At 41.5% G+C, this 14,802-nt stretch overlaps 1 protein-coding gene and 1 long non-coding RNA gene across 5 annotated transcripts; both read right to left on the reverse strand.

Annotated features, from left to right (window-relative positions):
- Window positions 1-223: 223 nt before the first annotated feature.
- LOC138926644 (uncharacterized) lies at window positions 224-5,069 on the reverse strand. Of its 4 annotated transcripts, XR_011443230.1 has the most exons (4): window positions 4,075-4,330; window positions 2,494-2,670; window positions 2,303-2,362; window positions 224-394 (listed from the first exon to the last, which is right to left on the reverse strand). It is a non-coding gene; the product is annotated as an uncharacterized lncRNA (long non-coding RNA). The 4 variants fall into 4 exon arrangements; XR_011443229.1 differs by lacking the exons at window positions 224-394; window positions 4,075-4,330 and adding an exon at window positions 4,941-5,069 and having other exon boundaries at window positions 2,163-2,362; XR_011443227.1 differs by lacking the exon at window positions 224-394 and having other exon boundaries at window positions 2,165-2,362; window positions 4,075-4,328.
- A 7,214-nt stretch (window positions 5,070-12,283) lies between these two features.
- On the reverse strand, window positions 12,284-14,075 carry Fer2LCH (Ferritin 2 light chain homologue). The gene is made up of 3 exons (XM_017236608.3): window positions 13,921-14,075; window positions 13,475-13,607; window positions 12,284-13,188 (listed from the first exon to the last, which is right to left on the reverse strand). Exons 2-3 carry the CDS (start codon window positions 13,590-13,592, stop codon window positions 12,629-12,631), a joined length of 678 nt encoding a protein of 225 aa, XP_017092097.2. The 5' UTR covers window positions 13,593-13,607; window positions 13,921-14,075; the 3' UTR covers window positions 12,284-12,628.
- Window positions 14,076-14,802: the final 727 nt, after the last annotated feature.

Genomic DNA, 14,802 nt, shown 5'->3' on the forward strand with positions numbered 1-14,802 from the left:
GCCCCAATGATGACGATGACGCACTATCAGCAATCACTATAATTGCATAGTTTATCCGCGTGTGGGTTTGTTTGCTTTTAATAGAGCAGCTCTATTTATTTACTATTTATCCCGCCCCGGCCCTCGCCCCTTTCACCATGTCGCCGTTGTCCTGGTTGTCACGCAACCCAATTATTTCCTTCAAACACATGTAACTGTTAATTGGCAGAGCGTCTCCCGGGCATCCTGCATGTCCCATTTGTGTCCCGGGTGCGCCGCTTTCCCTGCCACCATCGTCACTCCAGATAGTTTTGATAGTTTTGGCCCTTTTGGCTAAAAACTGAGATTGCTTTTCCGCGCCCAAAGGGTTGCGATTAGTTGGAGTTTTCCGTTTTCTCTCCGGGCCATCGTTAATCTGCAGTGCAAATGAAAAGCAAATAGACAAGCTTCGTCAAAGCGACGAAATCACATCAAAATAAGGCATAACTAATGAAAAATATTATTATGAAAGTTCGAAAGCATATCCCAGAAGGCTGATCTGAGTGGATCTGATTGTAGTTTTTTTCAGGGACTGAATTCCAGGAACGTTTCCTGAATTAAAATTCGTTTGATTTACCAATAAAAACCAATCTTTTTGTGCAATATTTATGAATATTATTTTTAAAAGCTAAAAAAAATTATTTTGAAGTAATTTTTCTCTTTGGCTAGTACTTTAGGAACAGATTAAATAGTTCTTATATCTTACTTATAACTTTTGGCATATTTATACCGGAACTTGTTTATCGTTCTCCTCTTGAAAACTTTGCACACAGACTCCAAGATGTGGAGCAGATTGCCAAAAAAAACGCATTTTCCCCGTCGAAGCGTAAAAATGCTCGAATCTGTCTCATTTCTCTTCGCTTCAGATACTTGGCTGCATATGATTTATGGGCCAGACGGGAGGTTGAAAAATAAGGAGAGTTTTTTGTACGGCGGACGCACAGCCAAAAAATTTACGAGTCTTTCCCACATACAGGATATTTCCCATCAGGCAACAGGATGAGAATGCAAATCGCACACGCATGAAGTGAGCTTTGTCGGTTTTTTCTGTTCCGGAGTTCAGAATTACCTTCTCGAGTGGTAAAACATCGCTACACATATCGCGTCACGTCCTTAAGAAGTTTGTAAATTGTACTTGAAACCTTTAAAGTCAATTTGGCGAAACAAAACCCTGTAGGATGATCCCTTGTTTTTTTTCCAACAAGCTAGAGTGTGGGACTGATAAGGAGGAACATCAATTGTCCTTGCTAATTGCCGAAGCCCGCCTCCTCGACTTCCTTCGCATCTAATTTGCCTGAGAGTTGGACACATCCATTAGGCATTATCGAAGGCCATAAAAACTGTTATGGGAATATCATCTTTGAGGGAAAATAGCTTCCAGGACACAGAGCACAGGACATGTATCCTGTTGTCACATGCTATCAAAATCATAAAACTCTCCGCCCCTCAACTCCTTTGTCCGCTAATAGACTCTCCTTAGGATACATTCGCGTTTTTGCCAATTTCGTCCTTTTCCGTCCAAGGAAATCATTTCTGTTGTATCGAATCTTTTGTTGCTTCCGCCGGCTTTTTGTCTCTTATTTTGCGCCAGACAGAGAGTCTGATTCCTGAGTGTCCTTAAGTGCAGTCTGCCTTGACTTTGGAGCTCCGAAAAGAAGTCGGATGAGCAAAAAGGGAGGGGACTTACTGCAGAGATTAGTGTCCAATAGCGATGGCATCTTTAAGGACACCAACACAAGGATGTCGCGGCGGGGAAAAAAGTGCAGCCAAACACAATGAACAAGGACAAAAAAAAAAAATCGTTTAAGCTAAAATAATAAACGAATAAAAAAGTAAACTCCCGCGACCTCTTCCGATCCCGGAATCCTATCTCCTTTACGCTCCACTTGAAAGTGTCACAACAAGTAAACAGGATACAAAAAAAAACAGAAGCCAGCTCCATCCCTCCGTGTAATTCCGGTAATGAGAGCTCACTAATAACTCAGACCAGAATAAATGAGAAAATCAAATAAAAACAAGTTAAAACTTCCGTGAAAAGCGAAGAAATGAAATGAAAACAACAACAATTAGAAATCAGAGAGGGGGAAACGGACGAAAGGACATCAGCCATACCCTTGTGCTGCTGGCTGGCATTTTTAAGCAGTCGAGTAATTACACGTTTAATTGCAATGGAAAAAATATGCTCCAGCCTGGATAAAATACAAAAAATTACTTAAAATTCAGACATAATGAAAACTGTTGAAGAAATTATGCTAATTTCATACAGAAGGCAACGCCCCGAGACCTTTTTCGGTTTCCGTTTCCTGCTCCTTGTCCAGCATTACGTGTCCTGGATGGCCAAGTGCTGAAAGGACAAAGAAAATGAAAGAAAGTACCCAAAAAAAAGTGAAAGTTCGATTTATGCAGCTAGAAATTCACTTAGCTATGCAAAGTGTCCGCCTCCTCATCCTCTGCAATGCTCCTTGATGTACGCACATTTTTGGTTCCATTTATTGGATTTCCCCTGTTCCTGTAGCTTCCTGTACTTGAAAGTCCACCCCTCGGATCCATTGAATTATGGTGTATTTTTTTAGCGAGCATTTTGCCTGAATTAGTAATTAGCCACGGGGTTATATTTTTGGTAAGGGGGAGGAGCTGCCTCGAGTAAGAGTCCTTAAAAAAAAAATGAGAAAAGTTCAGGAGGTTGATTTTCTAATTCAGCTGTTGATTAGTGGAAGAGTTTTGTGTGAAATGAAGTTTGGAAAAAGTACAGCAACTTATAGGTATTTAAGGCCTGAATTTTTAATCTTCACTCGTGAAAGAATCTTTTAAAACGGGGAAAAATGTTAAAAGATATACACTTTTTATAATAGAGAGTATGGGGTAAATATTCAGGGCACTCCTGAGTCTGATCCTTCTGCTGACTAATTAGGATAAAACTCCATTACGCTCATTGCGTTTCATAGACTTCCTACAGGACCTCCCCGAAGCCGTTGATTTGTGTAAACATTTTTAATTATGAATGCGCTGCGTTGTAATGACTTTGTATCTTTTGGATACTTCTTTCGCGGTAATCCCTCAGGGTAATCCCAGTCCTGGACATTGGCGAACACTTGGCAGATTCCCACGTTGTGTTTAAGGCTTATCGACATCCGCCAGTACTGTACCCACACAACCACCATTTTTTACAACCGAATTAAATGATTAATAAAAGTTATCGCCAATGGGAAGAGGATGCAAAGCGAATTTGTTGCCAAACAATGCAGATCCAATCCCATTCACGGTGACAATATTAATTTCTGGCTGTACTGCGCATTAAAATTTTGTTGCAGGATGGAGGAGGGAATTCCTTGGAAGGCCGTCAGGTCACGCCCCCATTCAAATTGTGGCATAAACATGCAGTTACTAACATTTATGACACTCGATGCGCGTGTCCCGGCCATAAGGCCATGGATCAAATTGTATAATATTAATTTCTAATTGCATAAATTTTGCCTCGTTACAAGGAGTTTGTCTTCCTCCCGGTGGCATCCATCTTCTCGTTTACGATTTCTGTCTCCTTTGTGACAGGATCGTAAAAATTAAATCGCTCCAAGGTGAAACCGGAGTTAGGTTTCGGTTTTGGGTTCTGTTTTTATTTGCCGGTCGCTATGCCGCACAAATAAAAATAAAAGCAGCCATCAAATGTCGAGTTAAAATGTTTTATTATTTCACTTTATGCCCATCAAACGACGTGAGTTCGACCAGGAACACAAACAGAAACAGGATTCGAATGAGGTCCTGAGATGGTTTTCAGGATGTTAGAAAGACAATTGCCAAATGGTTTATTGTTTTTGCGGCTGCTCTGTGGAGCGTTGATAAGTCCACCGATTTAGGTTGTGTTTGATGATGTTGTTGCTGGATAAACAGAGTTTTGGGGTTTCTTTTCCTCAACTCACCCTCAGACAGTTGGGAGCATGTCTTTTAGAAAATTTTATTAAAATCGCATTGCCTGAAGATGTTCCCTTTTTTTGCAATTATTACGATTTGTTGGGCTTGAGTATTAAATTGAGATTAAATTTATGTATGACTACCAACTTTTAAACCTATCCATCACTGTGGCTTTCGTTTCAACTTAAATTCCCGTCATTCAATTTGTCAGCAACTCGGAGAAGCCTTTTAAAATATCGGGAATTTTATTTAATTTATTGAGCGATTGTCATTGCAACTTTGTGGCGACTTTTTGCATTCGAGCTGTTTGTTCGAGCTGCGAGCATACCGCGCAGAAAATGTTTTCCAACTGATACGTGACAACGGCCGAATCGAGACAAGGGGCGCCGCCAGTCGCCCGCCGCCTTTGCTCGTCAATCGCTAAATGCCCTGATTAATCCACTTCAAACAGGGCGAAATACCTTCTCCTCCTGCACCACAAAAGCCTCCCCCTTCGATTTGAGTCACCTACGTGAACGGCGGCGAAAAGTTTTCTACCGAAATGAAACTGTGACTGGGCTCATATATTCGCGTATCGCTACGTGCGCACCGGTTGATTGCATTTACGTGTTGTCACCTGGCGACTCACCTCTCCACCTCCACCGCCACCCACCTGCAATCACTGCACTCAGTCTGCGACTAATGTGAATGAACAGTCAGCTCCTGTTGAGGCAAACCACACGCCACTATCGATAGGCAACTCCTGGCTGGTCCCCCCCAGTTGCACATGGCGTCGTCCTTCTACAAAAGGAAGCCGTATAGTCTCCAACAGCATTCTCTAAAATTTTGGCCCTGCAATTTTCCAAAGTTCTGGCTAATCAGATGCTGTTGTAATTACAAAACTCTGGAGTGGCTCAGAAACTAAGGAGAGCAGGAAATTGTATATGAAGAGGTCTCTAAAATCCTTTTACCGAAAATATTCAACACTGTAAAGTTTTTTTTTTTAATTTAATCTTTCTAAAAATATTACCTACCTAATAAATAGAGGATAAAATAATTTGGCTCATATTTTTGTAAGATATACGGTCCTGGTCACTAATATTTTGTGTATTACAAACTTTAGAGACTTTAGAGACGATTAGGAATATCCACCAAAATTTTATTTTTATACTTTTCTTTCGATTTAAATACAAAAGATTTATATTCTAAAGATATCACAATTGTCTAAATTTTTCACAAATTTTTTAACTAAATATGTAAATATTAGAAATATTTTTCAAATCCTTTTCCACACAAATCGAATCTTTACGGGGTGTCCACATATCGCGGATTTCAGCAAGGTAATGAGGAAAACCAACTAATGCCTGTGGCGGGGTTATCTCCGAATTGGAATCTGACAAATAGATAGTGTGAGTGCGAGGGAAAACTAGAACGAGACAGCAACAAGGGGCACGTCGGGAGACCTAGACTTTGACTTTCGGCAAACTTTAAGTAAATCTGCTTATCTTGCTGGTAAGTTTCGTTCTACGTGCCGCCGTCGCGTCGCGGTTGCTTTGTTGCCTTGTTGCTGAGCCACCGACCTGTACCCCTATTTTAGCCACCCCCTCAGACAGTCCACCTCCCGTCCGCTCCACTTTAGCCGACTCCAGCTGCCCCCAACCACCAACTCCAAAAGCCAAGTTGACTGCAGTGTTGTCATAACGTTGACAAAGTTTGACGCGCCGCCATTAGGCTGGTCAAAATGTGGACTCCCTATCTTGTCAGTCCACTGACATCCATGGGCTTTCTTTTAGAGGAGGGGATGTGGGTGGCAAAAGGGGGTCAGATGACATTGGGTGACACCGCCTCAAAGCCTACTCATGTCTGTTCTGTTGCCAAGTGCATGTAAATTAGTAAAATTCTTGCTTTCAGTTTTTCAAGGGGGAAAGTGCAATTTCATGATAGTCCTTAGGAAAGGAACAGTCCATCCTTGCTGGTTGGGGTAGGAAATTGTTTACAAAAGGGCTGAAGGTTGGGCTGACCATCCTTAGCTCAGTAATATTACTTCAGTTCATAGAACTAAATTTTCCAAACTTGATTTAATTCAGTTAACTTTCATCCTTTAAATGCCATTAACTTCATCCTATCGAGTGTCATTTCCGTTTGCTTAAAGCCTTTAAGCACATCTGGCGCTGCTCGCCATCCTGTTTCTTTATCCTTTCACATTTTATCCTGCCGGCAGGACGATGTGCCCATTACCGCCCTGTGCTCCTGGCCAAGTGCAAGTGCATGGCCCAATTTATGGTCAAATGCTAATTTTAGTCATGTCCTCGCACAAAGCGCGAATTGCTCTTGTCGCTGGTCTCTCGATTTTGGGAACTACATAGAGGAGCAGGAGATGGCCTCCACTTTGTGGAGACTGTTCTTCTCGGTGGAGTCCGTTGCGGGCCAGTGGCTGCAATAACTCGTCTCGTCTGCAGCTGCCAGATGGCTAGGAGCTGGGCTCTGGGATCCTGGCAACTTTGTGGCTCCCGGTAATCCTTGTTGCAGTTGTTGTACGCGTCTACGTTGTTGCCATTAATGTTGGCCATAACGATGGGCAGCATAGGGCGGAGTGGGGAAAAAAATGCTATTATCTTTTAAAATTGTCTGCCAGGCGGCAGTGGAACAGCCGCAGCAGGAGCAGCCACAGAAGCAACATCAGCCACAAAAGCAGCAACAGGAGCTATATACGAGAAGAAAACAATTTTTGAAATGGGATTTTAAGTTTTTTAAACAATTTTATTAAGTTTTTTTGGGAGGACTAATTATTTAACACAGCTTAGATTAAAATATTTTGAATCATATTAATACAAAATCTTTAAAGTTTATAATTTTTTCCAGTGCTGCCTTTGCAGGAAATATGGATTAAAATGTTGCCAGTGAAAAAGTCAGAGAAAAAAACTGCGAAGTAAATGGCGAGGGAGGATCCTTGTGTGGCTGCCGCGTTAACTTGATTTTTTAAGTGCCTCTCTGGCGTATTATGAAAACGGCCCGGCCGATTACGGCTTCCCATTTTTCTCCATTTTATATATATACATTTTTTTTGCCTTTGCGCCTCGCTTTTCATTTCAGCTCATGCATACGAAATTAGTGACAATATGAAAGGCGGTTGGAAGGAAGTTGCCCAGAGAAGCGTTTATGGCTTACAGCGAGTTAATCGCGCTGTCACCATCCGTCCGCCGTTTGTCCAACCGGCAACTTGCAGCAATTGTCGCAATTGTGCGGCTGAGTGTTGCCCACCGTTTTGGGGCACTTGAGGTAAGCGGCTTAGGCTGCTGGAATTTCACTCACTCGTCTTCTCGAAACACAAGTATCTTGAGACTTTTTCCGCCGGCAGTTGTCGCGGATTAGGAAGTTGCCGCCCTTCTTTCAAATATCAAATAACTCTATCCATTATGAGAAGTGGTCACAAAGACCCTGAAAAGTATACTATGAAAAATATTTAAAATATTATTTAGGTTTTTAAACTTAAAGATTTTAAGTTTGTTTCTAAATTCCCATAAATTTCTCTGTTTTGTGAACTTCTATTTGATTTCTGTTGATTTTTAATCAACTGCTTGCCGCTTGGCAGCACGTTCCACCCGGAATTCCTTTAAGTGGGTGTGGCAGGATCGTAAAAACTGATTTTAATGTCTAGCCAAAAACTATGGGGCTGATCCCGGGGTTGGGCCCAGCTCGCCCAAGTGCAACTACTCTTCGTCTTTGTCTTTTACAACCTTTTGTCAGTCGTTAATTTTTATGTTTATAGCGCAAATTCTCGCCTTGCTGCACACACGTTCTCTGAATTTTGAAAACCGCAAAATGGTGCGGCTATTGGTGGTGAGTGGGTGTGGGTGGGGCGGGGTGGTGTGGTGAGGCATTGACGTCGTTCAAGGTAGTTAAAACAATAACAATTAGCTGCAAGCCAAGTCGTTGGCCACACGCAGAAATTAATTAGCGACCGAAAATGCGAACATTTCGTGGTTAGGTCGAGTCCGGTTAGAAAAGTGAGGTTAGAGTCCTGTCGGAGAGTGAGGTTAGGTTGCGCCCATAACAACACAAAGTGCAACAACCAAATCGGAAAAATTAAAGTTAAATTATTGTGTGCTGACTGGACTGAAGACGACAGGAGTCTGAGTGGAAATCTAATCAAACTAGTGAAAACTTTCGACCGGAAAAATTGCACATCGAAAGTTTGTCCGCCTCTTCAGACAAAACTTTTTCTCGCTCTAGCCCCCTCTCTTTCTCTTTCTACTCCTTAGTGGCTGTCTCTTTCCTGGGCGAAATAATTGCCAAAATGGAAAGCCAAAACTTAAACAAAAACGCAGACGTTAATGAAATTTTGATAAACTTTTTTCCGTCCAACTCAAATGCAACAATGAAATCAGCAACAGAGACAAATACACAGGGCTTGCCAAGAAGCGAAAGAGAAAGGACGATTTAGTGCAATATTTGGGCAGACAAATCAAAGCAAATTATGATTTATTGAATTTTAATTTAGTGCCAGTGGCAGTGCAGTGAGGTTTTCCCATAAATATTTGAGGAAGCGCAGTCCGCAGACAAAAACTGAATCAGAATTTACGCTGATTGCAAAGTTTGTGGGCTGAAATAATTTGCAACCCTAAGGGATAAGACCGGGGTACAGTTTCGTCCTTCAGCTTTTTGGCTCTGCGCGTGCCTGGCTCACGCATTATTCAGAAGTTCAGGATGCGGGCAGGGGAGCAGCTGCCAGGAGTCGGATTCTGAATCAGATCTTGGGTGTGGGCTAGCACAAGTCCTTGCCAAATGTGCGTGTGCGTATGCAAATTGCCGGCCACATGTCATTTCTGACCATTTCCGCTTAAGGGCCTGCGTCGCAAAAGCTCAAAGAGCTGAAAAACAAAAGAATATTCCAGCATCTGGAGCCGAAGGATCTAATACACTGAGGTCTTTGAATTATATTCTAAGCATGCATGGGTAGCTTTAAGTAGTTATCTAGGTATCTGGAAAGTTTTAAATATTATCATTAGTTTTCAATATTTTTAAAAAATTTAAAAAACAATCTTTATAGAATATATAACAAATGTTCAAAAATAGTATTATCCTTAGAAAGAGTATTAAAAACAACAATTATAATAGCAACCCCCTGGTGATATCGGGGTAGCTCGGATGGGGTGTCTTATGCGATTTGCAAACTTTTATTTTCTGTTTTTTTCGCAACTTGTTTTTACCCACTGACCTTGAAAAGTGAATGCATGCAAATTGAGCAGCTGAAAAATCAACAGCCCAAGGGGTGGTTCAGGATCAGGTTGCAAAAAGCATCAAATAATGAAGGGCCATCCCCCTGAGTAAACCTCAGCGAAATATTGCGAAATTTCATTATTTTTTGCGCAAAGGGAGAAAAACACAACAAAGGGCTGGAATAGCTCGCTTATCACCGACTGACTACTCTCGGTTCTTATCGCGTCACATGGAAATCCATTAGTCAAACCCCTGTTTTCCAACCAAACACATTTGTTTGCATGTAAACCTGTTACCTCAGCACTCGATTGCCTGGCTAATCGAGCAGTCCCCCAGGAAATTTATCCCCCCGTCTCCCTGCTTGATGTTATTGCACAAATTGCTTCAAGAGCTATCGATTTCAACTCTTGCCCTGGCAAGGGAAATGGCTCTATTAGGAACAATCTGATGATCTGGTATAATACCCACATTCTGGAATGATTGGATTTTAATTAAAAGGTTGGTATAATATTAGTTACTTGAGTATTGAAGCCACTGAAGTGGTTTAAAAGTGGTTTGTATAAGTTATTCTGTTAATTACTAGCTATTAAATTGGCTTCTTAAAAGTTATGGAACTAATCAAGGCGAATATGGCACAGTTTTTAGTTAACAAATAATATTGATTAATTAATTCTTTGAACTACCCGTAAGCCGTGTGCAGAAACAATATTTAACTTTAGTTGATAAGACACCAGCACTCTGATAGATGATTAGATTACGGAATCAATTAAATCACTTTTAATAACAATTCTAACTAATACCAGAAACAATTAGTCAACAATAAGCTTTATAGCTCTTCAAGCCTTAGTGATAAAAATAAAAGGTTTTGTTTGTAAAACAAGTATTCCTTTGCTCTTCACTTTTCCTCCATGCACCATGCAAAAATTTGTTAATGAAAAATCGCAAATAATTTCTTGGCCCGTCTGCCTGCCACCGAAAACAAGGCGAAAAACAAAAAGCCAGGAGACGAGACTTTTCATTAAAATTTCACAGGAGCTGGAGTGAGGCGAGTGAGAAGATTTTTGGTGGCAGGGAATGGGTGGGAGTTGCAAGGATTATTTATGGGGAGCCTGGCTGGAGCTGTCGGCGCAGCTGCCTTTCACTGGCTGCAAATGGCATTGCAATAAAACGAAATTAAATTGCTATTTTGCATACATATTATGTGTTCCCCGCATGTCCTGGACACACGAACGCACAACTGCTTTTCATATTCATAGTGTCTGGATGTCGAATAATAACCGACATATCCCAAATCCTTTGACAACATCTGGCCATTCGAATAGTTTTTAACCCCCACAACCTATGCCTCAGCCTCAACCTCAACCCTTTGTAATTGCTTTACGTTTTTATTAAAATGCATAAATTAATACAAAATTTTGGGCTAAAGACACACCTTTTATGGGCTCCATTTCAGGGCATATGTGAAATGGCACAGCAAACCTGTTTCCGAGAACAATTAGAAATATAAAAGTTAAGTTCTTTGGCAAATGTACCACAAATTACCCAAATTAGCTACCCTCTAATATTTTATATAGCTTTCGGGGTTTAAGAAATATCATTGAGGCAGTATTCATCCGCAAATCAAGGCAATTAATATTAAGTGGATTATTATTTAATGACCATTGCACGCACTTGGAGACACAGGACGAGGACCAGGACCCTTCTGGGGCCACCACATCAGCTTCAATCTCATTCCGCACTAACTGTTATGATCCCAAATGGCCGTCATATTCTAATTACACGAGAGCACGCAGTTATTACATGGATCCGCTTTCTATTTCTCCTGATGATACGGATGCTGCGATTTGATGACCCCTGACCCTCTCCCATCCGCTGAGTAGTTATAGCGGCATTAAAATGGCAAATTGACGTTCATTTCACGTGCTAGTGGACCGTATCCGGATGTTCGGCGATATGAGCCGAGTCCTCATTGAATGGGCGTCGCTAATTGATAAATTGCTCTGATGCGTGGCCCGGATCCATACTGCAAATATAATCCCATATTCATACAGACATAGAGAGTTATTTATGTTCCATAGAATTTTTTCTTTGAATTTATTTTTCAATTAAGAGTACTACTTTAAAACAGCTTGTTTAAAACTTGTTTAAAATATATGCTTTATATATGGAAACTTTTTGTAAAATTTATTTTTTAATATTTCAAAAAATAATTAAATCTGCAAAATAAACATCTGCCTTTTGAAAGTAAATCCTATCTTTACATAACACCAAAATAATATTGATAAGGAAACTGCGATGCAGACTGAGAGTACAATAAAAAGCATCTGAGCTGCTCAGAGATTGCATCGCCGTACGTAACGATGTGACATTCCGGTCATCAAAAGGCGACATCCACGTCATTTCGTCGGAGGTTTCCGGCTTAGTCAGCAGGCGGCCAAGATGGCGCTCGGACCCCACTCAGCCGGAACTTTTCCGGACGACCCAAGCGAAAGCCGTGTGCAGCAGACAGTGATAAGTAAGGAGGCAGAGGGAGTGATTTTGTTCCGTTGTGTCATGGAATCTATTGTGGCATCGCCAAACAACGTGGCCATTTTTATCAGGCAGAAGAGCGTGTCATTGATAAGATAGTCGGCTCCTTTAAGCTTCAAAGATTTCTTAAGAGATTACTTTGTAGACTGAATGATTTCTTCAACGCTATAGGGTATCGGGTGGATAATTATTGGTGTCTAACAAAAGCCTTTACTATTGATGGGTGAATCCTCTTCTTGGGGAAACCCTATTTATAAAAAATAATGTATATTCCAAAATAGTTATAGATTTCGTTTACATATTATTTCTTAGTGATTCCTCAGTTTTTAAAATTTAAGAACTACGGATGATCTAGGAGATGAGTAATAAGATGATAAAATATGTACATTTGGAAACCACTAGAACGCATCTACATACAATAAGTACTTTTGTAAATGCAAAACTGCATGTTTTGATGGAATTTACACGATTGTAAGTGACATTGTTTCATCTGGTATCCAAAGTCCACTTCCCGCTGGACTTCTATCAGCATTCATTCGGCTGAAAGAAAAAAAACTCAACCAAACGCCCCTCCATGTGGACTTAGTGAAGACCCAAGCCCAATCCTTATCTCAGAAACAATTTGCTGTTTTCTAGTTGATATTTAGTTACTTTGTTGTGTTTATTTGTTCACGCGGTAACATACATGGCTAAAGATACATTTGTTGGGGCGAACTTGCTAACTTAATAATGATAACATTATCACAATCTCGGGTGTGCTGGCGTGCTGGTAAATCAAGGTGAATGTTGGGTAGGATTGTATGTATAAATCATTCAAATATTGCTTTGATAATGCTGCTGCTGCACTGCGATTTATTGGTGAACAAACCAAGGAAACAAATCAAATTTAAACGTTATCTTCGGGATGATGAGAGCAATTTTGAGGGAAAGGAAGATAGTGTGTTGGAGGGGGAGAAGACTCCTCAGTAACGTCTTACTGCTTCTGCAGGTACTCGTCGAACAGGTAGACGGACAGGGATGGGTCCGGCACCTTCATGAGCTTAGCCAGGTCGTTGGCATAGCCGGACAGCTTGCGCACGGTCTCGGCCTGCTTGCCCAGGAAGTTCTCCTCGATGTAGTGGGCCAGCTCGGGGTCGCGCTCGGTGGCGTGGGTGGCACGGGTGTGGACATGGGTGGCTCCAGCGGCCAGCTGCTTCTCGTTATCCAGAGCCAAAGCCAGGGAGTGGAGTTCGTCGACCTCCAGGGTGCTGCGCTGGGTGCTCACGGAAGCGGGCGACTCATGACGGGTGTTGAAGTCCACGATTCCACCGCGACGGGTGATCTGCTTGATCAGGGCGATGGTGTCGTCGAAAGAGCGGTCGGAGAGACCCTGGTACAGCTTCTGGAAGCCGGGGCGGTTCTTCTGGTAAGAGTTGAAGTGGGTGGCCAGCAACAGGTAGTCATAGGACTTGGTCAGCTGCGAGTTGATGTAGGCCTGGACCTCGGGCTCAATATGGTCGATGCCAGCGAAACGGGCATTACAGATAGAGTTTGCTATGAGTAAGGAAAATATAAACAAAACAAGCGTTAAAATAATTGGTCATTTAAGCCATTTCAACTGGTAGGCCCTAAGAATTGTGTTTGTGTTTTAGTTTTGAAACAAAAAACCATCGATTTTATTCAAGTTACGTCGTCTAATTACTTACATTCGCCTGAGAAAAAGCCTGTGAGTGCTTGTTTATTATTTTACAAAGAAAAGCAACAACGACAATACGCAAACACAAATTAAACTCTCTTCGCACATGCTCTCACCTGCGGGTGAGCGGAGTGTGCTACTTACCTGAGAAGGTCGACGAAGAGCAGGCGGTGAGCACGCTGTTCTGGCAGTACTCTTCCTCCTTGGCCAGAGCCAGAGAGCTGAGGCTAGCAACTAGAGCGATTGCAATGAAAAATTTCATCTTTGCTTCAGATTACTGTAAATAATGTGGAAATCGAAAAAGGGGAATTAATTTCACAATATTTAACAAAGACAGAAAGGTCGCAGGCTGTTTTTGTTTTCAGTATTCCCCCTTTTGCGTCGTAGAGGCTTCTTGAATTTTCTTCGCCTCCCACAGTGCCACTCTCGCTCTCTCTTTGTTTTTCACAACAAACAACCCCCATCGGAATGTTTTCACGGAATTTGTTTTTCTTTTAGAAAATTTTAGCCCATATTAGGGAATTTCTTTTTGCGAATTTCTTGAACGCGACAAAACACTTACTAACTAGCTAGTAATTGATTAAACTCACTTTAATTGTGTTCAATGAGTTCGATCTTTGTCGTTAGCGCTGTTTTGTGTGCTGCTTGTTGGAAATCAAAAACGCAACTGCTGTTTATAGCGTCGCGTTCGACTCTTTCTATGCACATACACGCCATGTGTGTGCGTCGTGTGTGTGTGTGTGTGTCAAAGAGAGCTCTGGTTTTGCGCTCAGTACATGTCCGCTTTGGGGCAATATGGCCGCTATGGCCGCCTTACTGGGGCTCCCATATTGTGAGTCACGTGCAGGGTTGTCAACGTGTGCAACATGGTCATTGGACTGTGGATGCACTTTGTATCTGCGTTTCAAGGGAATTACTGAGATTGATATCTGTTAATATGGGTCTTGAATAAAAAAGTATTGATTTAAGACGTATTAATGTATACCACATTTTAAGAAAACCCTCAGAGATACCATCTTATGCAACCTTATCACCATTGTAAGAAAATTCCATGCTAGTTAACACATAGTTGCCAGCATTGGTCTCCCTTATCAAGTGTCATTTGTAGCTTATAATGATTGGCACCCGAAAAGAACCGTCATCATATTTAGTAGTTATCATTGATCATTGATTGATCCCTTGACCGAACGTGACAAATCAAAATTGTAAGACCGGAATTAAATTGTCAAGTCCGAATTAGAAAGAAATTAAAGCGCCTGGCAACCCATGACGTGTTGCTTCAAATTCCTCTCTTGCTCACAATCAAAACAAAAACAAAGAACAGCTGACGCAGAGATCAGCGGCCATGTTTGTTTTCGTTGGTATTATCTGCGACTAGAAACCCGAGATTTCGAGTATCCAAGCGTTATTGAGGACGTGTGTATTAAATTAAGTACGCCTTTCATCGGGAATATTCAATTATCAGCCATTAG

Source organism: Drosophila bipectinata, chromosome 3R, assembly GCF_030179905.1.
Source record: "Drosophila bipectinata strain 14024-0381.07 chromosome 3R, DbipHiC1v2, whole genome shotgun sequence".
In the NCBI taxonomy this organism is placed as follows: Eukaryota; Metazoa; Arthropoda; class Insecta; order Diptera; family Drosophilidae; genus Drosophila; species Drosophila bipectinata.